General features: G+C 54.2%; 1 protein-coding gene across 3 annotated transcripts in view; it reads right to left on the reverse strand.

The window, feature by feature from the left end:
- The window catches only part of MCF2L (MCF.2 cell line derived transforming sequence like), a 195,612-nt gene extending 174,187 nt beyond the window's left edge, over window positions 1-21,425 (reverse strand). Inside the window, exons 1-2 of one of the 3 annotated variants that reach the window (XM_033177185.1) lie at window positions 21,282-21,425; window positions 13,478-13,650 (exon numbers count right to left, since the gene is read on the reverse strand). In XM_033177185.1, the coding sequence (XP_033033076.1) occupies window positions 13,478-13,646 (169 nt within the window). In that variant the 5' untranslated portion in view covers window positions 13,647-13,650; window positions 21,282-21,425. Of the gene's footprint in view, window positions 1-13,477; window positions 13,651-20,210; window positions 20,319-21,281 lie in introns of those variants that run through there. The other 2 variants (XM_033177184.1, XM_033177191.1) reach the window with 2 other exon arrangements.
- Window positions 21,426-25,316: the final 3,891 nt, after the last annotated feature.

The raw sequence follows: 25,316 nt of genomic DNA on the forward strand, positions 1-25,316 counted from the left end.
ATGAGGCTATCCAGTTGTCACAACACCATTGATAACCAAGTTCATCTTTTCCAGCACGAAGTTTACATGCTGCCTTGAGCGACACGGATCTTCCCCGTGCAGCCTGATTTATTTCTGGATTTCTATTCTGTTCCATTCACCTGTCCTTGTTCTTATGCCAGCACCCACACCACTTTCATTAGAGGCCTTATAGGAAATTTTAACGTCTGGGCAGCTCATTCCCCTCTGACACTCTCCAGGGTTTTCTTAGGTGTTCATGTTCGTTTCTCTAAGTGGGTTTTATAATCAACTTGTCTAGCACCCTGAGGAAAGAGAGAGATGACGTGTTTATTGGGGCTCCTCAAGCATGCGCATTAATTCAGGGAGAACTGACGTCTCTGTCATGTGGAGCGTCCCTATCTAAAGACATCACACACCATTCCATGTGTTCAGGTCTTCTGTGTCTCAGGAGTAATTTATAGTTTTCCTCATATCAGCATTTATTAAATGAGAATGCTAAAAACCGAGGTACTTTATTTTTGCTACTATAAATATTATCTCTCCCATTAGATCTTCTTCTTGGTTTTTGTGCCTACATATGATTTCTACATGTTAAGCAGCAGGGTATAAAATTTATTAATTCTCTTATTTTTTGTAGCATTTTGTCCAATGATTCTTTTGGGTTTTCCAGAAATATAACAACTGCAACTGCATACAGAGAAATTGAAAGTAGAGGTCATGAAAAGGAAAAGGTCAACTCCCGTGTCTGTGCTGTCTCTGGAGCCCAGTTGTGTGGGGAGCACTCTAACGATGACACATTGTGGGGAGTCGCGGGGAGCTTCACTTTGTTCTTGGCTTCGGTGGCAGAGCTTCCAGCATTTCCTGCTGAGTAGGATGCTGGCTTTGGGGATAATGTGTGTGCGTATTTTTAGGTCATGCTACGGAAGCTCTCCCTTCTTAACCATCTCGTCAAATTTACCACCACCCGTAACGGGATAAACCGGCCTGGCATGCTTCCTGATAGGACGCTCTGGGAAGAACACATCAGCATTTCTGGGCCAAAAATGCATCTCCTGGATTTAACAATAAACATTAGCCAAACCCCAGTTTAGGAATGTTCTACTACATAACTGGCCTGCCCGCTCCAAAGTGGCAATGTCATGAAACAAAGAAATACTAACGGGCTGCTCCAGAGTGAAGAAAGATAAAACGCAGGACAACTGAATGCAGCTCCTGCTCCAAAGTCTCATGCTCCAAAATTTTCTTTTGCTTTAAAGAACATTTAGGGGGACAACTCACAGACTCTGGATCTACATACAAAACAGCAGTGATTAGAGAAGAGTGTGTATTGAAGTTAATTAACTACTAGCTTAGTGCAAAGGTAATTGCAGTTTTTGCCATTCAAAGTAATGGCAAAAAACAATTTGGAGAATTATACTCTAGTTTTATAAGCGAACAAATATATTTGTTAAGAAGCAAACACTGAAGTTCATGGGGATAAAAGGGTAGCCTGTCTGTCCCATACTCTCCAACACCTAGAAAATAATAATGTATATTTGTGTAATACGCACATATGAGAGAGAAGAAAGCTCAAACGTGGTGAAACATAATATTAAGGAATCTGAGTGTCTTATATGCGAGAATTCTTTGTGCTACCCTTGCCATTGTTCTGTACATCTGAAATTGTTAAAATAAAAGGTTACAGAAAAAAGTATCCACCGATTCCTATGTGACTGGATTTCTTTTAACATAAAGAGGCACCTCATTTGTCAAGTGCTTTTTCCACATCTATGAAACTTACATGATTTCTCTCTATGCATTAATGGATTCTAATGTTAACCATCTTTGCATTCCTTGAATAAACCCCTAATTGTCACGATGGTTTTTGTTTGTTTGTGTGTTTGTTTGTTTGTAGAGATGGAGTCTCACTCTGTCGCCCAGGCTGGAATGCAGGGGCATGATCTCAGCTCACTGCAAGCTCCAACTCCCAGGTTCAAGCAATTCTCCTGCCTCAGCCTTCCAAGTAGTTGGGACTACAGGCATGCACCACCAAGCCTGGCTAATTTCTTTTGTATTTTAGTAGAGACAGGGTTTCACCGTGTAGCCCAGGCTGGTCTCGAACTCCTGAGCTCAGGCAATCTGCCTGCCTCAGTCTCCCAAAGTGCTAGGATTACAGGCGTGAGCCACCGCGCCTGGTCGATTTTTTTTTTCTTTTTTTTTATGTGTTGTGCATGCTTTAAGATTTTTACTTCAATGCTGAGAAATGAGATTAGTCCATAGTTTACTTTTGCCAAAGTACTATGTTGCCAGGTTTGGGGATCAATGTTGAAATCACTACATAAAGTGACATTAGAGGACAGAAAAAACCTCGCAACGCAGTTTAAGTTGCACTGAAATTGTATGATCTTTGGAGATCTGGAGGACGTTCCATGTGGGATAATCCGGCTTGGTGCTCTTTCGGGGAAGAGTGCTTTCCTTTCCTCATGTATTCTAGGAGACTTCGGCCCTATCAGGATCAAATTTGGAAAGTTGTAATTTTCTGAAAAACTATCTGTTTCTTCTGTTCTTTCAAATGTATTGAGATTTGGCTATAAAAAGTTGACTATTGTATAAAGCGTCCTCTGGCTGCTCCCCACCCCGCATTTCCAGCTCTGGGCCCCTGGGCTTTTCCTCCATTCACTGCGAGCTGGGGCCTCACGTGTCTCTTTCAAAACAGCTTTTGGATTTATTATTTTTATTATTTCTATCATTATTTTCTGCTTTTACCTACTTTTTTGGTTTGTTTTATTGTTCTTTTTCTACCATTTTTAGGTAGGTATTTGCATCCTTTTTATATTTTCACTGATACATGTATTGATATAATCTTCCTGATAATCTCTCCTGCCATATTTCATAGATTCAGTATGTTGTGTGTTGTGCTTTTAAGAAACTCTTGGCCGGGCGCGGTGGCTCAAGCCTGTAATCCCAGCACTTTGGGAGGCCGAGACGGGCGGATCACGACGTCAGGAGATCGAGACCATCCTGGTTGACATGGTGAAACCCCGTCTCTACTAAAAAATACAAAAAAAAACTAGCTGGGCGAGGTGGCGGGCGCCTGTAGTCCCAGCTACTCGGGAGGCTGAGGCAGGAGAATGGCGTCAACCTGGGAGGTGGAGCTTGCAGTGAGCTGAGATCCGGCCACTGCACTCCAGTCTGGGCGACAGAGCGAGACTCCGTCTCAAAAAAAAAAAAAAAAAAAAGGAAAAGTGTTAGGTAATTAACACCCCTCAGGTCACCAGGGCACAGTCCCTGCCAGACAGCCCTCAGGAAGGTGAGGGCGAGGGGGGCTCTCCACCAGCATCAGCAGCAAGAACGAGGGTGCGGGGGGGCAGGAAGCCCGAGCCCCCCTCGTGCCTACTGGTTTTCAGTCTAATTTCCTGTTGTAAGAAACATTTATTCTGACAGAGATAAGAGAGATAAGAAGGTTTCCTCATGCAGAAAAACAAAAAGAACAAATGGCACATGGATGATGAAAAACATTCATATTTAGGTGCATATCTTAAGTCTTTTACAAAACTGCACATATTTGGTGTTTACAAAATTGAAGACTGTGTATCGTTTTTATAACTGGCAATTTCACTTATTCTAGGGTAACATGTACCAGGGAGAATGATGATCTCAACAACTAAATGATTTCCAAACCCCTACTGCTGTAATTTTGCTTTCCTGCAAGTGTTCATAATTATAAATAACAGCTGTGATGATCACCTTTGTTCATGAATGTTTGTGACAATATTTTTATCATTCTCTTCGTTTAAATTCTTAGAAGTGAACATTGCTGACTGAAAACTAAAAATATTTGAAGACTTTTACTCACATCGATTGTTTTCCAGTATATCGATAAGGACTGGAATTCCCACCCACAGGCTTGGAATTTTTGGCCATAAAAAATGGAAAGAGAAAGAGACCTTGTGGTCAGTATTATATTTCTTTAAACTGAACAGGTCAGACTATTTCTGTGCAAGCTTTATATTCACTTTCTATGAACGTGTGCTGCCTTTTCACTCTGCTCTGTAAGACGGATACGTAGATAAACACCTATCCTTTGTTGCAATTTTTTTTTCAGGTTTTCATTTGCTGGTCAGTCTTCTTGGTGATTTCTCAGGTACAGTTGTGAGGTTCAGGTAGTAAAATCTCTTCATTTCTTGGCCAGGCACCGTGACTCACACCTGTAATCCCAGCATTTTGGGAGGCAGAGGCAGGAGGATCACTTGAGGTCAGGAGTTCGAAACCAGCCTGGCCAACATGGTGAAACCCTGTCTCTACTAAAAATACAAAAATTAGCCAGGGTGTGGTAGTGCATGCCTGTAATCCCAGCTACTTGGGAGGCTGAGGCAGGAGAATCGCTGGAACCCAGGAGGCAGAGGCCACAGTGAGCTGAGATTGCACCACTGCACTCCATCCAGCCTGGGCAACAGAGCAAGACTCTGTCTCATAAAACCAACCAACAAAACAAAACAAGACAATCCCAGCACTTTGGGAGGCCGAGACGGGTGGATCACGAGGTCAGGAGATCGAGACCATCCTGGCTAACATGGTGAAACCTCGTCGGCCGGGCGCGGTGGCTCAAGCCTGTAATCCCAGCACTTTGGGAGGCCGAGACGGGCGGATCACGAGGTCAGGAGATCGAGACCATCCTGGCTAATACGGTGAAACCCCGTCTCTACTAAAAATACAAAAAAAACTAGCCGGGCGAGGTGGCGGGCGCCTGTAGTCCCAGCTACTCGGGAGGCTGAGGCAGGAGAATGGCGGAACCCCGGGAGGCGGAGCTTGCAGTGAGCTGAGATCTGGCCACTGCACTCCAGTCCGGGCGACAGAGCGAGACTCCGCCTCTAAAAAAAAAAAAAAAAAAAAGAAACCTCGTCTCTACTAAAAAAACACAAAAAACTAGCTGGGCGAGGTGGCGGGTGCCTGTAGTCCCAGCTACTGGGTAGGCTGAGGCAGGAGAATGGCGTAAACCTGGGAGGCGGAGCTTGCAGTGAGCTGAGATCCGGCCACTGCATTCCAGCCTGGGCGACAGAGCGAGACTCCGTCTCAAAAAAAAAAAAAAAAAAAAAGACAAAACACCCTCTTCATTTCTTGTTTCCATCAGATCCTTCAAAGGGATTCATCCTCTTGGTTACTAGACTCTCCTCCAAATGCCACTGAGCACTACCTGCATTCGAGTTGACAGATCCATTGGCTGCCCACCCTCTGTGCTAGTGCAGGACCTCCCAAGTGCACTCCTGATGAAGATGTTTGCACAGAACGCTGGGGTGAATGGTCAGGCCTGTCCCAAACCCCTAAAGACAGCCCACTGGGATCAGGCCTTAGCCCGGCTTCAGTCCATGCTGGGCAGGGAGGCCGGGTCTGTAGACACAGGGGCAAAGGACGTACTCATGCTGCCAAGTGCCTCCCGAGACTGGCAGGACACTGGCTGGCTGTGGACGAGACGCTGAGCGCTCTGCTGGAATCGCAAGCGAGGAATTAGACATCTGGGGAGAGGTTGGTTACAAGGGCTTCCTTGGGAACAGGCAGTGTTTTTGCCAGTCCTGGACAGATGGGCAGAATCTTAACCCAGAAGTGGACAAGGCAAGCAGGAGGGAGAGAATTTCTTTGCAGTGGGAACAGTTCAAACCAAGTGAATCCCCCTCCCCAGATCACCCCCTCGGCAAAGCTAAGAGCAGCGTGAATAAACATAAACATGGGCCGGGCATAGTGGCTCACACCTGTAACCCCAGCACTTCGGGAGGCTGAGGCAGGCGGGTCACGAGGTTAGGAGATCGAGACCATCCTGGCCAATGTGGTGAAACCCTGTCTCTACTAAAAATACAAAAATTAGCCAGGTGCGGTGGCGTGCACCTGTAGTCCCAGCTACTCAGGAGACTGAGGCAGGAGAATTGCTTGAACCCAGGAGGTGGAGGTTGCAAGATTACACCACTGCACTCCACCCTGTGCGACAGGTTGCGACTCTGTCTAAAAAAAAAACCAAACAAACCTGGTGTTTGTGTCTGACAGGCTGGTGACTAGTGATGCTCGCCTTTGATTCTGTAACATCAAACACACTTTCTTCAGAGAAGAAATCCGACTTTAATCATAGAGCACATATTGTAGAGCACGCAGTTAGGCAGAAAACCCCTAACTTTCTGATACACTCACAGAATCACGTGTGCTCCGGGGCGTGCAGCAGCTGCTCTGGCTCTGAGAAGGGTCTCATGGGAGAGAAGCTGCCTGCTGTCTTCAGACACCTTCTGTTCACCTGAGGAGTCTCTCCAGCAGCTCAGAACAGTTATTCCTGGTTTCAGGTAATACGTCACATTCATTTTCATTAAAAGATGAAAAATATTCCAGCCAATTGCTTTCAGAACAGTCCATCAGGCACCCTTGAATCACAGGGTGCTCGGGAGACCAGGAGACCCCTGTGCAAGCTGGGGTGGTGGTCCACTCCATCCCCTAACACGGGAGCCCTGGCGAGTCAGAGCACCTGTGCCCCCCTGCCGGCATCTCACCTCGCCTTGGGAAGCTGCCCACACCCTTGGCACTGGACACGAGCAGATACCAGCCATGCTTCCAACATTAACCAGTAACATAACTCATTCCCAAATGTCTGGAGGTTCATATGCACTGAACATATGTCCTTTAAAAAATGAGGAATTCCTGCCAGCTTCCTGAGTAATACACAAAGTCCAAGTAGAAAAGATGCTGAAGAATCAGGAAAGGTTGAAAACGAGAAGTTAATCATTGACAGCCACACTGCAAGTGCCATTTCCACAAACAACATGTTCATCTTCAGAGGCCATCTCACTCGAGACTCACAGAACCACAAAGGAAAGATGCGCGGAGGGAGCGGCGGGTGCCCATCCTCCAACATGCGCTGTTCTTTAACCCGGCGTGCTGCTCAGATCGCCTTTTCTCAAAGCTGTTTTCTGCAACACTAAATGGCACGCAAGGAAAAAGCAATGAATCTCCCAGGAAAATCATGAGCTTTGAGAACTGCACGAAGAACCAGAAAGTTTCAAGTCCAGATTCTACCAAATTATTAAAGAACATCTTCTGTGGTCCAAGAGACACCAGCCCATCAGCATGCAATGGCTAGCGCCCAACCACAGACGGAGCCTGAAGATGTGAAGAAACACACCCTCCCCCGTCAGATTCGCGAATGCACAACTATAGCCCCTGCAGAGGCCACGGCCACCGGGATTCAGCCATTCTCCACCAAGCCGCGACTATGACCCGTGCCAGGAGCACCAAGGATTCTCCACCAAGCCGCGACTATGACCCATGCCAGGAACACCGCGGATTCTCCACCAAGCCGCGACTATGACCCATGCCAGGAACACCGCGGATTCTCCACCAAGCCGCGACTATGACCCATGCCAGGAACACCGCGGATTCTCCACCAAGCCGCGACTATGACCCATGCCAGGAACACCGCGGATTCTCCACCAAGCCGCGACTATGACCCATGCCAGGAACACCGCGGATTCTCCACCAAGCCGCGACTATGACCCGTGCCAGGAGCACCGAGGATTCTCCACCAAGCCGCGACTATGACCCACGCCAGGAACACTGCGGATAGCCAAAAAGCCACTTTTCTTCCAAGCGTCTGTTTCCTGTGGTCATTTTCCCCTTCCCCAAAGTACATTTTCAGTTCCAGCGGATTGTCTCTGCAAACCCCTCCGTGAGACTCATATATGAGCGGCAGCCCCATCACTTCTCAAGGCTGGGGCAAGTCTTGGTCCTTCCCGAAGTGCTTCCCAACCCTCCCGCCTGCCCCCAGGTGGAGACAGGTCCCTCCTCAGAATCCTGTGCAATCTCCTACCATAAAGCATGGAAGTGTTAGGTCCAGCCACAGACTCATCCATGCTCCAAGGCTTCTGACACAGAAACAGCAACGTCATGACTCCACCCAAGGCGGCAAACGTGTCTGTTTCTGTGCTGCTCTCCTTTCGCCCTGTGTCTTCCACTTGTTCTTTTATCCACAAAGCTTTGCCAGCACCTGAACAGTGTGATGCTCAAAGGTTTGCTGGGACAAAAGTCACCGGCATCTTCAAAGACACCACTGAGCAACGGGGATAGATGGACTTTCTTTCTTTCTTTTTTTTTTTTGAGACGGAGTCTTGCTCTGTCGCCCAGGCTGGAGTGCAGTGGCCGGATCTCAGCTCACTGCAACCTCCGCCTCCTGGATTAACGCCATTCTCCTGCCTTAGCCTCCGGAGTAGCTGGGACTACAGGCGCCCGCCACCTCGCCCAGCTAGTTTTTTTTTGTGTGTGTATTTTTTAGTAGAGACGGGGTTTCACCGTGTTAGCCAGGATGGTCTCGATCTCCTGACCTCGTGATCCGCCCGCCTCGGCCTCCCAAAGTGCTGGGATTACAGGCTTGAGCCACCGCGCCCGGCCCGATAGATGGAGTTTCTAACAGGAAGCCCGCAAGCCACGCTAGAGCTAGAGGTGCTCGCCTGTGCCGGGGGCCCCCACACCTCTGCTGTACAAGGAAGTTGTGCGTGAATCCTCTTGCTCTCTCACCCTCAATTCTAAGATGATAGAGGTTCTTCCAAAGAGGTTGAACAGCATGTTCCCAGGCCTCTGCTCTCACCAGGCCCACCAGAGCCAGAACGCATTACACACCGCTGAAGAGCAAGGCCACGCACTCACGCTGGAGCGGGCGCTGGTGTTTTGATAGGAAGGCACTGCCAGGGAAAGGAGAGCCAGGCAAGCTCCACACGCACCCCATGGAAATGCGCCATGTGTGTACATACGCGTGTGTGCACGTTCCTGCGGGCACTTGCTGTTCTCAACGAGACAGGCGGTGCAGAGGGTGAGCTCCAGAAGCCCCAGGGAGCTGATGCTGGCCACGCCTTTCCCGTTCACCTGCAAATCCTGCAGCACACCTGTGACAGCTGACCTTCAGTGGAGTGAGTCAGCTTACAAAAGGCTGCAGGCTCAGGCAGGAGCCCTGAGGAGGCCTGTCTGCAGAGTGTCCCCACAGATTAGAGGACCTCCCATAGCTGACTGTGAAACAGTTAATCACAGAGTCACTGAAACAATGTAGTGGAACACTGTCACGAAGCTGAAATGAAGAAACCTGAAGGAAAGCAAGAGCCGACAGAACAGCTTCAGACCGCCCCAAGTGAGCTGGAAAATAAGCTCGTCAATGTTTATGCAGCAGGGCCCAGGCCTCCTGTGACCTTCTCAAAGACAAGTGTCTGTTGACTGAGGATGTGGAAGTTGGACGGGACGCTGTTCCTCGCCCAGCAGGAAAACAAAGGTAGAACTGGGGGAATCACCTTCTATCATGGTTTCAAAGCAAATACTTGTACGATTCAGCAATTCCACTTCCAGGGAGGCAACCCCAAGGCCTGAAAGCGGGGCCCACACAGGTATTTGTACACCGTGTTCATAGGAGCGTTATTCACAACAGCAGAGGCGGCTGTGACCCAAACATCCATTGATGAATGATGGATTCATCACACCATGGAATATTACTCAGTCTTAAAAAGGAAGGAAATTGTGTCACACGGTACAACACAGATGAACCTCAGAACCTTATGCCCAGTGTAATAACCTCCAGTTACATGAGGTCCCTAGAGTCGTCAATTTCATAGAGAAAGAAAGTAGGATGGTGGGTGTCGGGCTGGGGGCAGAGGTGTTGGATACAGTGAGTTCCTCTTCAAAGGTTGCACTTGTTGAACTCCCTTGTTCTTTGTCCTCTATGTTCAAAGCCTAACTTCCTTGCCTCCTTGCCCCTAGTTACGGTAAACGACCTTCCTGCCGTTCTCAATCTGTAAACCACATCCATTCCCAATCTCTAACCGACATCTATTCCTTATTTGGTGCCCTTAGTTCTGAAACTGCTCCTCCCACCGCTGTAGCCCCCACCCCTGCTCCGTGTGAAGTAGCCAGTCGGGATCAGCTTAGATTGTGTGGTCTGACTCCAGCCAATGGGGACCGGACACAGCAGCGGGGACTGACTGCATTAGGGATAAAAATCCCTTCCCTGCTTTGTTCTGTGTGCTCTTGCAGTGACCAGAAGAGTGAGCAGCACCCTTCTGCAGAAGTAAATTTGCCTTGTTGAGGAATCCTTTATTTAAGTTCTCGTTTTCTTTGCAACACCGAGCTGTTATTTCCAACAGGGGGAATGGGAGTGGGTGTTTAATGGGGACAGAGTTTCAGAGAAGATGAGAAAGTTCTGAAGATGGATGCTGGTGATGGCTGTACAACAGTGTTAAATATATAATACCAGGGAACTCTACACTTAACAGTAGTTAAAATGGTAAATTTCATGGGTGTCTATTTTATGACAAAAAAAGTGTTACTAATTTCAAAATTGTTCTGATACAAACAGGTTTCATCAACACCAAGGGTCTCCAGCCAGCTGGGCTAGGACATTGCCAAGGCCCAGGTGACCTGGAGACAGAGCAGGTGTGGTGCAGGCAGGGCCTGAGAGCTGAGTGCGGTTCTCCCGCAGGCCACAGTCCACACAGCATGCTTCTCTTTCCACAGAGCAGACGAGGCAAGGACAGCCAGGAGGGCTTCACTGCTCAGAACTCTAAGCAGATTATCTTCCAATCCCCTGGAGTCCAGGCTTAGAGGGAAGCTGCCTAAAGGGCTTTGTTGGTAAAGCCAGCCCTGGACCTCCAGGACTCAGGGATCGGAGAGGTTTAGTGAGTTAGGGGAGGAAGAAGTCACATGTGACATTATTAAGAGCCACGGCTGGCTGAGTGGGTGCTCTGACCAGCCACACGTCTGGGCTCCTCACAGCAGCTGCCTGGCTGCTACTACTGCTGTCCACAGGGCAAGGCGTCTCGACCTGCCCGAGCTTGCAGGGACAGCAGGGGCAGGAACAAGCCGGAGTGTGGGTCCAGGCTCTGTTCCATAGCCGGTGCACGGTGGACCCCAAACATTCCAGAGCCTGGGAGAGCTCGGTACATTGAGAAATAATAGAAGCACTAGGGTCAGTTGTGAGGGTTCCCTAACCCTAGTCCTAAACCTGCCTTACCCCAAACACTATCCCTACCCCTACCACCTACCCCTACCCCTACCCCTACCCTCTAACCTCTAACCCTAACCCTAACCTCTAACCCTAACCCTAGTCCTAAACCTGCCTTACCCCAAACACTATCCCTACCCCTAACCTCTAACCCTACCCCTAACCTCTAACCCTACCCTCTAACCTCTAACCCTAACCCTAACCTCTAACCCTAACCCTAGTCCTAAACGTGCCTTACCCCAAACACTATCCCTACCCCTACCACCTACCCCTACCCCTACCCCTACCCTCTAACCTCTAACCCTAACCCTAACCTCTAACCCTAACCCTAGTCCTAAACCTGCCTTACCCCAAACACTATCCCTACCCCTAACACCTACCCCTACCCCTACCCCTAATCTCTAACCCTAACCGCAGCCAGCTCCCTCAGTCCCCACAGCTGGTCCACACGAGGCCTGGGCGCTCAGGGAAAGGCACCAGTGCTGACCACAGCCAGGTTCTGAGCAGCCACGGGCAGTTACTTCACAGCCAAGCTGAGCACGGGAAGACTCAACAACCTTCCAGTCACAGAGGTCAGGGCAGCCAGCTGTCTGCAGGCGCTAAGTAGCCCCTCACTCCTGCCCTCTTCTGAAGCCCCCTGCAGGACAGCTAAGCTGTGTGTGGCACTGTCCTGACAGCCCCCGCTTCGCTCTTGTAGGAAGTAGCTGCCTCCTGGCTTACGGGGTTTCTCAGGTGTGTACATCCCAGAGAAGCAGGCGGTGTGCCAGGGAATAATGACAGCACCTGGTTCTCAATCCGGGAGAGGTCCCGAGAGGCTCAGTCTTCAGTCTCTCATTCGTGACAGCACTGACAAGGGAAGTAACGAAATCAAATTCTTTTTTTTTTTTTTTTTTTGAGACGGAGTCTCGCAGTCGCCCAGGCTGGAGTGCAGTGGCCGGATCTCAGCTCACTGCAAGCTCCGCCTCCCGGGTTTACGCCATTCTCCTGCCTCAGCCTCCCGAGTAGCTGGGACTACAGGCGCCCGCCAACTCGCCGGTAGTTTTTTCTATTTTTTAGTAGAGACGGGGTTTCGCCGTGTTAGCCAGGATGGTCTCGATCTCCTGACCTCGCGATCCACCGTCTCGGCCTCCCAAAGTGCTGGGATTACAGGCTTGAGCCACCGCGCCCGGCCCGAAATCAAATTCTTAATCCCACAAAACTAAGCACATACCCTGGCTGGGGTGACCACACCGAAACGCAACCCCCCGTCAGCCAGCTCTAAACGAACAGCCTGTGTTTCCAGGTGCAAGAGTCTGCAGAGTTCTGGCCCAGAACTGCTGGGCCAGGGAACCACAGACATGCAGCAGTCACCAGGTGGAATCTCTTTCTACAGCAGCAGACACACAGAGCTGAGCTCTGAAGACATGGCCAGGGCGGTTCTCACCTGAAGACACCAAACAGGATGGAATCCCTGGGCACCAGCCCTCAGGGCAGCGGCCGTGGGATGGGGACAGGATGGACTCAGAACACGAAAGCCTCAGAGTGATGCCTTGACCCAGGAACTCCCGAGACTCCACACGAATCAGCACAGATGCCAGCTTAGGACAAGGCCCCGGAAAGCGCCGGATTTAGAGCAGGTAGCAGAATGATCAAAATCCCTTCTCAGCTCAGCGGCCACCCTATTGGTGCTGGAAGCCTGCACGTCCCGTCCAGCCACAGGACGGATTTTGCAATGCCAGGCCAGCACCCGGCCACCAAATCCATGCCTGCCCTCGGTGGGTGGTGAGTGCCCATACTGGCTTTGTCCAGTGAAAATCTGACTTTTGGAATCAGTTTGGGAAGAAATGGCAACAAATAATTATGCAGGCAAAACTAGGAACAGAGAACTCAGCCCCTTGCTTAGGTTAGAAAATACATGCAGAGCATTCAGACGGGCAGGGGCTGGAGGGAGAAGCGTTGCCTGGCCTGCATCAGGGGGTCAGCCTGAGCTCGGAGAGGCCACTCACACCCCAGGCCTGCCCGGCTCTCACCTTGGGGTGCAGCCAATTCCAGATGCCCAGGCAGGGGCACTGGTCTGGAGACCAGCTGAGGCTTTGCCATGTTAATATGAAAACACACATTCAAACAATAGCTCTTTTGTTTCTGAAGAATGAAGCAAAGCCTACAGATTGTTCCCTTCAGGTATACTGTGCTTTATTTGGAACACAAACATTTCTCATCATCTCTAACCAGAGCCAAACTCATTTTAAAATACTCACTTAGGTAACCAGTGCCAAGTCAAATCAATGACCACACATCTTGAGACAAGTCGTCCCAACTTGGACCTGGGCAGGTAAAAGCCATGTGAACCCATTCAAAGCCCCTCCCACAGCCTGCCACCTGGGGGGTCACACATTCCTAGGATCTAAACCTTGTCAGTGTCTAAAAGGACCAGAATAGCAAAGAACAGCGCAGGTCCAATCAGTGGTGAGACCCGCAAAATCAAACGAGGCCGCAGCACCGGGCGCCTACCTGTGGCCATGGCCGTGGCCTCTGGTGTGTCTTGAACAAGCCTGATGACGTCAGACACATCAATTTGGTGATCCGTTTCCTCCTTTTTGGCCTCATTGGGTCGTTGTGGGGACGAGTAACTGTTGCTTCCAGGTCTCTTGCACAGGATGAATCTCCAACAGTCAAACATGAGGCTGCAGAAAGAAGATTTTAAAAGGACAATGAGGTCATGCTGCAGAAAGACTTAAGAACTGTTGCTTTGAACAAATAAAAAAGCATACTTCTTCACTGAAAATTTGGCAAAGAAACTTACACGAAGTTTTTGGGAAGAATCTTAGACGTACAGAGAAAACTAGTAGCTGCATTTCAAACCGAAGCCTCTGAGGCACGTGCAGGCAGCCAGTCCCTCCCAGGTGCGGACCTGCGGTGCCTCTTCGTGCCGTCTTTCAGCACATTTATGACTCACTCCTACTTCCCACTGCTGACATCCCGCCCGCAGGACCCCTTCCCTAGGAATTATGACGGCAACAGTTTACTTAAATAAACTGTACTGTGGCTCACGCCTGGAATCCCAGCACTTTGGGAGGCTGACACAGGTGAATCATCTCAGGCAGGAGTTCGAGACCAGCCTGGCCAACATGGCAAAACCCTGTCTCTACTAAAAATACAAAAATTAGCCGGGTGTGGTGGCAGGTGCCTGTCACCCCGGTTACTCAGGAGGCTGAGGGACGAGAATCACTTAAAGCCAGGAGGCAGAGGTTGCAGTGAGCTGAGATTGCACCACTGCACTCCAGCCTGGGCAACAACAGTGAAACTCCGTCTCAGATAAAATAAAATAAAAAATAGATGGTATCGGTGGCTCCACCGGGGACATTGCTTTCCACGCCAGCGCTCACACTGCGTCCTGTCGCCCAGTTCTGCTGCTGCCCGGGCCTCAGCTCCCTGGGGAAATCCCTCCTGCCCTGGCATTTCCCTGGGAAGGGGCCGCCTGCCTCCCTCCAACCTGAAATCCCTGCTCCAGTGGCTCAGAGGCCCTGCTGGGACATCTCCCCCTTTCACTGTCTTCAGTTAAACCCCCTCCCCATCCCTCAGGTCAGACCTGCAGGTGCCCAGACCACCCCACAGGCGCTCTCAGGGCCGCTGCTGTCAGTCCCCAGGGAGCTTTGCAAACACCAACGCCCAGCCCTGGAGAGCAGGCCCGTCACGAGAACCACTGCCCCACCACGTGGAGCTCTGAAGGACGAAGAAGCCTGCCCAGGACAGGGTGATACCCATTGCCAACCCACAGTCCAGGTCTCAAACACTCTGGGACACCAGGGCCACACCCACGCCCCCCACAGGAGAGGCTGTGCCTGTTCCCCCCACACACAAGCTCCACAGCCTTGACTCCCACCCCACAAAGACACTCAGCCCTCAGTGTTCATCAGGGCACGGGCCTTCCAGACCACCCCACACTCACCCCTCAGTGTTCAACTCATCCCTTTGCTGCTACTGTTCAGAACTTGGTACACGTTCCGGCTCCTGTGTGGTTTTTTTTTTCTTTTCTTTTTTTTTTTTTGAGACGGAGTCTCGCTCTGTCACCCAGGCTGGAGTGCAGTGGCTGGATCTCAGCTCACTGTAAGCTCCGCCTCCCGGGTTTACACCATTCTCCTGCCTCAGCCTCCCGAGTAGCTGGGACTACAGGCACCCGCCACCTCGCCCGGCTAGTTTTTTGTATTTTTTAGTAGAGACGGGGTTTCACCGTGTTAGCCAGGATGGTCTCGATCTCCTGACCTCAGGATCTGCCCATCTCGGCCTCCCAAAGTGCTGGGATTACAGGCTTGAGCCACCGCGCCCGGCCTCCTGTGTGGTTTTTCGTGCATGTCATTTGCTCACGTGTGGCGTGTTCTCCGACTGACTCGCAGAGCCTACTACGAGGCTGCCTGCGCATCTCATGCCCACCCTCAGTGGCTGGCACTAGGACCCAGCTGTGCTCACCACCTTGTCCAGGCACCTGCTTCATCTCTGCAGAAAGGTCCTGGGGGGGCACAGACCTAAGGATGACCCGGTGCAGGTCTAAAGGCTTATTTTCTGGTTACTTAAATCTAATTTCAATGAATAAAAAGTAGGAAGAAAAATGTCCCTTGTTATAAAAAACAAAACAAAATGCTATTTTGCTCTTTTTTTTCTTCCAAATTCTGCTCAGAGAATTTCAAACGTGAGCAGGCTGATCGTGATCTGAAACCTCCAAAAGGGAAAATGAAAGGCCAGGTGTGTGCGGTCGCGTTTATACCCCTGGCTGCAATCACGTCCCCAAGCCGGGTTCTGCAGACGCCAAGCATGAGGGCCACGTCCTCCCCATCCTGAAACCAACCCAAGAGGCTGTTCTGCTGTTTCTCTCCACTATGAGGCAAGACTCTCCAAGTATTCCTAACCACTTGACCTCAAGATAGGGTGGAAAAGATCCAGGTGAGGGACCTTCACTTTTACACAGTGAAGGCTGCAGACGGCATGCGCGGCCCTTCACACTGATGTGGTGGAGAAAGGGGCGCAGCGATCCCTCCCTCCCCAGGGCAGGTCCAGACCGTCCTCTCCCGCAGCAGGTGTGGGTCAGCTCCGGGGTCCTGAGGACCCCCGGGTGTCGTGTGAGGACACCTGGGGCCAGGAGTCTTCGGGCCGGTGTGGACCCTGCTTAGAGGTTCCCCTTTCCTCTAGGATCTCACTCCTCCAGCTGCCTCGGACAACAGCTCTCACGTGGCAAAGGACGTCGGAGTTTACCGCAAGCTACTTGGGTAGAGAGCATCTGGAAACTGCTATTTCTCCAGCAGTGGGTTTTCCTGAGGGCAAGAAAACAGACTTTCCTGCCCCGAGAGGATGGATGACAAAGCCAGATGCTGTTCATGTCTGTTCTCTTCAAAATCCCAAGACCAGCCTGACCACAGGGCACCCAACAGGTGCCACTGCCCTTGGAGTTTCTGCTTTCCCCTGAGCAAAGCCCCGAGAAGCCAGTCAGCAGTGAAGGCCGAAGGCTGGACCGAGAGGCCTGGGCCCCCTGGGCTTTGTGGTCCAGGGCTGAGCGAGGTGCCTCACGCACACACACACAGAATTAAATCCGTCTACAGATGCAGACACAGTCATAGGCGGCTAGAACTCGCCCAGCAGCACGGAAGAACCAAGTCAACAAGGCTCAGTCCTCGTTTATGATGCGCCTACTGCATTTGCTGCAGGTGCCGAGGACACACACGTCAGGGCAGCTCCTGCCCCCCGAGGAGCTCGGATCCCAGGGAGTGGGCGCAGGTTCAGCAGCCAGCACCAAGTAGGGGCAGACCCAGCATGGCGGGAGGGGGGGGCCCTGCCTGGTGCTCCCTGGTGGGGGGCACAGGGTGGGGTGGTGGGGTGGGGTGGTGGTGGGTGCAGGGCCTGAAGCAGGTGGCGAGAAGTCAGGCAGGGATGGGGCAGAAGCTCAGGGCCAAGAGCGGCCCACAGGGCCTGAGAGCAGCTGACGCTGACTGATGGGGAGGGATCCCGAAGAGGGAAGCGGGAGGCAGGGGTGTGATGGACAAGAAGAGTCTGGAGATGATGGCAGCTGGGGACTCACGGACTTAAGGGGCAGGGAGGCTGTTTGGGCTTCTAGCCTGAATAGCTGGTGAAGTGATACAAGCAGCCGAATAGCAAATGGAGGAGGGGAGGCTAGTGTTGAGAGTCCCCAGGGTGGGGGCACCATGGGGGAGTGAAGGATGCTGGGGCAGGAGGAGCAGGGCCTGGATGGCCGTGGGCGTTACCCCTGCTGCCGCCGCGTCTGGCAGGGTGGGCCTGAGGGAGGCCATGAGTGGCTAGTGGTGAAAGGCTAGACCTGGACTCAGTTCCAGCACCTGGCTAGCTCAGTTCACAGGGATGGTTCCTTTACTCAGCAGCAGTGTGGGCACCCCCAGGGGGCAGGCGGCCTCCTCTGCACACAGGCTCCAAGCAAACAAAACAAGCATGCGCCCACCTCATGCCCCGTACCCAGCTTGAGTAGTGCACGCAGAGGATCAGAGGCCGTGGAGCACCTGTCCATGCTAGGGGAAGCCGCTGAGGACTGGGCGGACATTACTTGGGCCAGGCATGTAGGGGAAGCAGTGAGCTCTCAGCCACGTGGTGTATCCCATCCCAGGCGCTGGGCCCTGAAGATAGGAAGGTCCCCGCCGCCGCCGCACAGCTGCCACTCACGACACTGCGTCAACTCCAAATAGCCAGTATTAATAATAACGTGGTGTAGAGGTGGGGGCGGCGGCCCCAGGGCAGGCGGAGCTGGGAGAGCTTCCCTAAAGAGTGAAGGCTGCAAAGCCATGGCCCGGAGCTGGGGCGGGGGCCAGGGTCAGGGCGGGGTCGGGGCTGGAGCTGACGTTGGATAGGCCACAGGGCACCTCCAGGGCTGTCTCTGCTGCTGCAGGGTGAGAGGCCAGCTAGGCCTTGGCACAGAGTGGGTGCTGGGCCGACACCCCTGACTGTGGCCCTCACTCCGGTCCCCACTGCCAGTCAGCGCCGCCCTCACCCTGGCTCTACCTGCCACTCTAGTCCGCCCACCTGGGCACAGAAGCCGGCCTGTCCCCACAGGTGTTCCTGCTTTCTTTCTGCTGTTTCTCTAATGAATGAAAAGTGAAGATGGAGACTGCGAAGAAAACACGGTTACCCTCTGTGGTCTCCACGGCATCACTTTCTCACTGGATTTGCTTTGATTTCCTTACATCGTGATGCAAATGTCAGTAATGCTCTTCACTTTCTTAACAGGTGGGGCTGCATGGCCCCCAACAGTGCCTTACATCCTACATTTCATCCGGGACGTCCCACAGCTTCCCAGCTCTGGTTCCAGTGGCCGCTTAAGCCATCATTGTCCCTGCTGTGACGACCCTTCAGGGCTCCGAGGAGATCCTGGGCATGCTTGGGGACGAGGAGTGGGGCTTCCTGTGAACCCCACAGAGCCGGCCGGGGCAGCCCTGATGCTCCACTGAGTCCGGTTCCTGCTGGGCTCCTGACCACTGTGTTCACCATGGTGGCCCTCACAGATGTCCAAAGGCTTCTCAGTGGCCATACAGTGTCCTGTATCCTATCGTGGGCTGAAAGCTCAGAGAGCTTCACTTTAGGAAGCCAGGAGTGACCCTCATGATGTAGCTTTCCCAAAGAGGGGGTTGCCATGAACAGGCCATGTGAGTGAGAGGTTACCAAGGCCTCTGGACAAGACTTGAAATTCTCAAAGCGCCACTGCTGCTTCCAGCTGGCCATGCGCTAAAGACTCTGCCACCCGCACTCCAAGCTGGGGCCCTGTGCTCCACCGGCCTGGCCTCCTCTCAGGGTGGGCTCCCAGCCAGCATGCCCCTGACCAGTGCCCTGCTGTCCTCTGAAGGACCCTCCACAGGGAATCCATTGGTGACTCAAGTTGGAGCCTAGAAACACCACTGAGTACCTGCTGAAGATGCAGGCCCCTGTCCCCTCTGTGAGGTGGGAGGGTCTGTGGTGGGGCCCAGGAACCTGCACTGGGATGCCAGGGGGCTCCTGTCATCAAGATGCAGCCCAGAGCCGTGCACCTGCCACATGAGAGTCTCGCAGCGTCCTTGGGAGCCAGTGCGGACAGTGAAGCAGGGGTGGGCTGAACAGAGAGCTGGGCTGCACCCAGAGCCTCACAACTCCATCCTTCCGGTCACAGTGCTAACCGTGGCTGCTCCAGGAGCCTCCGAAAGTGATCCCAAATCATCTCAACTGGTGACAAAAGGCTGCCAACTGGTGGTGTTCTCGGCCAGTCTATCTACACCACTCATCTCCTCTATGCCCTTTGTCAATCCCAGGCCTTCTCCTACCACATTACAAACGCAAATTACATGGCTGTAAAGACAGGGGGGCCTCTCTTCTGAAGGGACCTTGGGTCACCAAGAGGCTGCCTTTCCAAGATAAACGTTCAGATTCCAGCCAAAGTCTTCCCTGGGGTCCTCGATGTGAGCAAGGGTGCATCTCCACAGCAGAGCAGACTGGGACCACCCAGTCCGGGACCAGTTAAAGGGAAACCTCAGGAGAGGGCCTCGGAGGGCGGTGGAGAGACCTGAATTCCAGAGAAGGACAGATGTGAAGCTGCACACAGCCCTTTCATCTTGCAGCAAATCCAATCACCTTGGTGAGGGTGATGACTGTGCCCCTTCCTCCCTGCACCTGGCTGTGCCTGCAGGTCCTGAAGTCAGCACAGCGATGGCGGAGGCGGGCCACGGGGTCCCTGCCAAAGCCTGCAGGTTCCTAAGCTCACCTACCGTTGCAGACCCTTCACGGATTCCAGCAGTTTCCCACAATCTCAGGTTTCACAGCAATTCTGTGAGGCCCCCAGGGGAGGGGCCTCCCTCATTTCACAGACGGTGTGGGGGTTCGTGGGGAAACTCAATGTGGAAGTTTGAGCCATGGACGCTGGGATCCCTGCACAGCCTGGTGAAGTTGGGACCTGGGAGGGCCGGGCCGGCCCCACAGGATGGGGAAGGGCTGAAGGAGAGTCCTGAGGGAGCCTTAAAACCCCCGTCTCCTGCCCACCTAGCTGCCAGCTGGCCCCAGAGTCCTCACTGCCCCCCCCAGGCTGAGGGCTCCGCAGGCTCCCGGTGTCCTGTCCCCCCAGCTACCCATGGAGGCTGCAGAACTCAGGCAATGCCTGGGTGTGCACTCTGCTCTCACCACCAGCCCTGGACCCCTCGCTCCACAGTTTGCCTGTTAGGAACCCCCCTGGGCTAGGGGCTCCTCCTCAGTCCCAGCATCCAGCACCCACCTGGCCATGTGGGTCTCCTGCCTGCCAGGGAGGGGCCACACTGACACTCTGCAGCCTGCAGCCCTGGGGCCTCACTTCTATTTTTGTGGCCAGCCATGCCGGTCCCCGTGGCCACACATCCTGGGGCCTCCCACAGCCATGCCGGCACATCCTGCCTGGGCGGCCCGGGCCATCTTAACCCCTTCAAGGTCCCGGCTCTGTGAGGGTCATGCGGGCCACGCCCCTGGGCGGGAGTTTCCAGGTAGTGAGCCCGCCTGGGCTCCGGAGCCCCTCTGGCCCAACCCTCCGGAGGATTCTATATAAGGGTCTGAAGCCAGGCCAGGGGCCCGCAGCGGGGAGAAGAGCCACAGAGGGCCCACCGCAACCAAGCCAGGTCAAAAGGGCTCCTAGGAGGAGTCTGCCCAGCCCGCGGTCCACGGCCTTCCCGCTGTCCGCTTGGGGATCTGTGGCCAAGGGGACCCTGGCCCGGGACAAGCAGGCAGATGAAGGATGCAGGTGTGGACCCGACCCCAGGCCACCTTCCGCTCCAGATTACCTAAAAACATTCCCCAGCCTGTCCCCAGCCACCAGATGTGGGCTCGACCCCAGCCTGACCCCAAGCTACCCTTCCTTCCAGCCCTGTCCCCAGGCGCCGTCCTGAACACTGGCCCCCATCGCTCTGGCAGGAAGGGGTGGGCACAGCTCCCAGGGTGGCCCTACGAGGTGCCCAAGGGAACGTCGGCAGAAGCCCGTCCAGGGGTTGACACCTGCCGGGGCGTGAGGCCCCCCGTGACAATGCGGAGGGGGCCTGGGCGCCCGGGACACTCGCGGGGGCTCCTCCACTGCCATTCCGAGCACCCCAGGCGCCTCCAAGTTCCCAGCGCAGGACACTGGGCAGCGGCCGAGGGGGCCGATCGATCCCAGGCCGCCCAGACCGCGAGCCGGGTCCCAGCGCCTGTCCCCAGCCGGGCTGAAGGGGGCGCGGGGGAGACGGCCCCGCTCCGGGAGCGACCGCAACGTGCCCCGCCCGGCTCCGCCCTGCGCCCCCTCCCGTCACCTGCGCGTCCCCTCCAGGACCCGCCCCGCGCGCACCTGCCGCCCGTGGTGCTGCCCTCCCGCGTCCGCCGAGCTCCGCGCCCCGCAGGTGTCCGCGCGTCCTGACGCCTCCTCCCGGGGCCGCGCGGATACTGGGCAGGGAGGGAGAGGGGCGGGGCGGGGCGGGGCGGGGCGGGGCGCGCGGAGGGCTGGAGGGGGAGGGGCGGAGAGGGGCCGGAGGCGGGGGCGAGGCGGGGGCGAGGCGGGGGCGAGGCGGGGGCGAGGCGGGGGCGAGGCGCGGCGGGGGCCAGAGCGGCGGGGGAAGGGCGGCGAGGCGGGGCCATGGGAAGAGCCTCCCCCTCTTCCCCCTCCCCCTCTCCCCACCCTTTGCTCTCCTCACGCTTCCCCCTCTTCCTACCCCTCCCCGCTGTGCCCGAGACGGGGGAGGGGGCGACGGGGTGGGGACGTGATGGGGGGCCGGGGGGGGCGACTGCGGGGGCAGCGGGGCGGGGTCGTGCCTAAGGGGTGCAGTTCCTGCCACCTGGGGTCACCCTCGGCCCCGCCCAGAGGGGAGAAGGCTGGACAAGGGGACGGGTCGGAGGTTTTCTGGGGCCCAGGACTCACTTCCTTGGGCTCACCTGTAAAACGGGGTCCCACCTGCCCCCCTGGATCCGAGCCCCCTGGCAGGGAAGCTGCCACTTCTGAAATGTGTCCACTCTGAAGCCCCACAGGGACCCAGCTGCGATCGCCCTAGCTGGACCCTTCCCTGCAGCTTCCCAGGAGAAAGCCGGCGCACGTGGGACAGGGCTGGGGCCACTGGAATGTGGCCCAGCTGAGCTGACCAGCCTGTGACATCAGATAAGTCACTAACAAACCCTTCTGGCCTGTGTTCTCATCTGCGCAGCAGTCCCAGAGCGTCCGGGGGCCCACAGGTTAGTGCACACAGAGCTCCCAGCGTACCAAAGACAGATTACCAGTTAACTAGGTTAGCAACAGAAATTAGGACCCCATATTTAGGTCCTAGGGTAAAAAGGGACAAGAACCCATCTCACTCCTCAGTATTGGAGTGAGTAAGGAGTCGCTGGTCTGTGGGTCATGGCAGAGGACGCTGGCCTCTGCCAGCACGGCCTTACTGTGGTACCTAACAGTGCAGCAGAAGTTGTTTGCAAAAAAAAAAAAAAAAAGACCCCACCATTTAATTCTTGTGTCTTCCAAGGTTCAGTGGAAACTTACTGATAACTTAAAAAAAAAAAAAGTGAAGTGACATACAAAGGTAAAATCATGGAAGATGCAGACCCAGCTACAGACTTTAGCATTTGCAGTTGGAGCTTTAAAACGTCTCCATTTAGTGGGTAAAAAGAGGAAGCCTGTCTGAATGAAATGAAAACAAAGCTCTGGCAAGAGGGAGATAAACATTAACCAAGCAGGCAGCGGGAAGTGCAGTCCACCGCGCTGTGCCCACCTGAGGTGAGAACACTGAGGACAGGCGTGTGATACACAGAGACAGACTGAGTTCCGGGAGGAGGGTGCATGGACCAGAAGGAGGGTGTGTGGACCACGCCTGGCTGCAGAATTTCTCCTGGGGGAGCACACGTGCGTTCAGGTACCGGATCCTTGCTCCTGCAAGTCCGCTCCCTGGAGCAGCAGCAGCATCGGTGACCGTGCAGGGACCCCGGGCTCCACTCAGACCCGCGGGGAGTGTCTCCACTGGGGAACCCGCCCTCCCCAGCGTGCAGAAGCCCTGCAGAGACCTGTGCAGGGGACAGGAGGGGGTTCCAGGGAAGGCCAGAACCTGCCAGCATGGGCAGGAAAAGGGGAGGCTGGGCTCAGGGAAGGAGGAGGGATGATTTGAGAGGGACAGGAAATTAAACCCAAGGAACTCCCTCAACCCAGTAACATTTCTTCACATAATTAGCCCCGGAGACAGGAAGGGCTTGTGACTAGCAATGCATTCAGGAGCTTTGAGAGTCGGACTGGAACAGGCTTTCCTTCTCACAGGTGCCGGTTAAAAAGGTCAGAGTGGGTCCACATGGTGTTTCTTACCTGTTTTTTGTTGGTTTTTTTTGGAGACCAACGCCCCCTTTCTCACGCTGGCATCAAAGACCCTCTGGTAACATAGCACATTCTGTCAGACTGTCAGGCTGAATTAAATATCATTTAATCGAGCAATAAAAGTCCAAAGGGAGGCTGCCTGTGGGAACCCGCCCTGAGGATCTCCTGCAGGACGTGCAAGCAAATGGCACCACAGCTGTGGAAAAGGAGGGGACAGGCAGTGACCCCAGCCAGCCATGAGCCCGCTTCACACATTTGTGCAGGGTGCAGGCTCAAACCCACAGGTGCGTGGACAGTAGGCACCACACTGGAATGGACTTTGCCAGGAAGCAGGGATTTCCACCTGTTATCCTGAAAGATGCCTCCGCCTGCACACCGTGGATGGGCATGGAGCTGGCCCGCAGCCATCGGGGGACAGACAGACAGACAAGAAGCCAGAACGTCTTCTCCATGAAAGCTTTCCGCCTTGGCACACAGGAAACCGATGCAGCTAAAACACAGAGGACAAAACCCCAAGATGTGTGTGCCTTCAGAAAAGGCGAGGGCGCATTCTAAAGTTGAGGCAATTCAAGAGGAAATTAATTCAGCCGAGGACAAAGGCCCAGAGCAGCACATCACAGGTTGCCCGCGGTGTCCTGCTGGGGCCGAGCTTGTTAGGGCCAGGCAAGGCCTTTGTGCTCCACCAGCTTTCACAGCCTCAGAAGCCCAGTGGGGCACAAGGAGATGACGTCACAAACAGGTTTCGCTGTGAGCGCAGCAGGAGGAGCAGAGACCTCAGGGACAACTCCCATCAGGGCGTCACGGCCTACCAGCCAGCAGATCCCGCAGGAGCTGAGGCTGCAGGGGAAAGCCGGATGGACGCCGCACTGTACCACAGCCACAGACTCCGCACACGTGTCTGGGCTCTGAACTTGGATGGGGGGAGTACGGCCTGCCTCTGTGGATTCCACGTAAGTCGTGTGACACAGCGAGCTCAGGTATCAGGCACCTGGGAAGCCGTGGCACCTGGGAAGCCGTGGCGCCCATGCCTGTGACCCCAAAGGCTGGAATCCTTCCAGGGCATCTCCGTGTGGTCACTGTGTCCTATAAGCAGTTTAGGAGGGTTCATCTGCTTCCAAATTGTTTCAATTTCTCAACTTAGTGTTGGAAACTTTACCACTGGAGATTAAACGCTTTATGTGAAAGCATAGCTCCCACAAAGATGTCTGTAAGGGAAAGAAAAGGAGTGATCATATCTCAGGTGGAGGACACCTCTGCGCTCGCCTTACACAGCCGAGGAAGGCGGTGACAGCATCCTCCCACCTACAGAGAAAAGACCCCGGGGCCCCATTGTAAACCTGTAGCCACCTGGTTTGTCTCGGAATCTGTCCTCCTGTGTTGGACACGTCGCAGGCAGACTCGGGCCTGGTCCTTCTGGAGTTCGGGGAGGCTGGAGGGAGCAGGACAGGCCTACCCTGGCCTCTTCCAGCCCCCAAATCTGCACAAACCCTGCCTCGACAAGACAGCGGTACTGTCCCTCCCTCGACCCCTCCTCCAGAATGAAGGCGCCGAGGTCTTGGCTTCTCAGTGCCCAGGTGCCAGCCGGCTCTGCCTCATGGGCTCCAGCTGTACAGGGAGGGCTTCCTGCCAGTCCTTGTCCCGAAACCTCTGGCCAGGGTGGTCTGGCTGGCTACAGCCTGCAACTGGCACCCAGCACCTGGAATCCTCACTGGGAAGTTAAGCCGGGCAGGGGCCCTGCATCTGTGTCCAGCCAGCCCCATGGTCACTGAGTCCTTCCTGCACCCCACACCCCGTGCTGGACACAGGGCTCGGCCCGGAGCAAGGCAAAGTCTCTCACTTCTTGGAGCTTACGTCTCAGTAAAAATAGACAGAAAATAGGTTAATGAACACAGACACAGCCTCCAATCGGGGTGAGATTCATGCTGTGAAGGCAAAGAACGCAGACCAGGAGGGTAGGTGGGGCGGTGGCCTGCGCCCGCTGGGAAGCGGAGCCAGACAGGACCCAGCCGTCCCACGAGGGCCCAGGAGCCGTCCAAGGAG

The sequence above is a fragment of the Trachypithecus francoisi genome, unplaced genomic scaffold (genome assembly GCF_009764315.1).
Source record: "Trachypithecus francoisi isolate TF-2019V2 unplaced genomic scaffold, Tfra_2.0 Lachesis_group18, whole genome shotgun sequence".
Taxonomy (NCBI): domain Eukaryota; kingdom Metazoa; phylum Chordata; class Mammalia; order Primates; family Cercopithecidae; genus Trachypithecus; species Trachypithecus francoisi.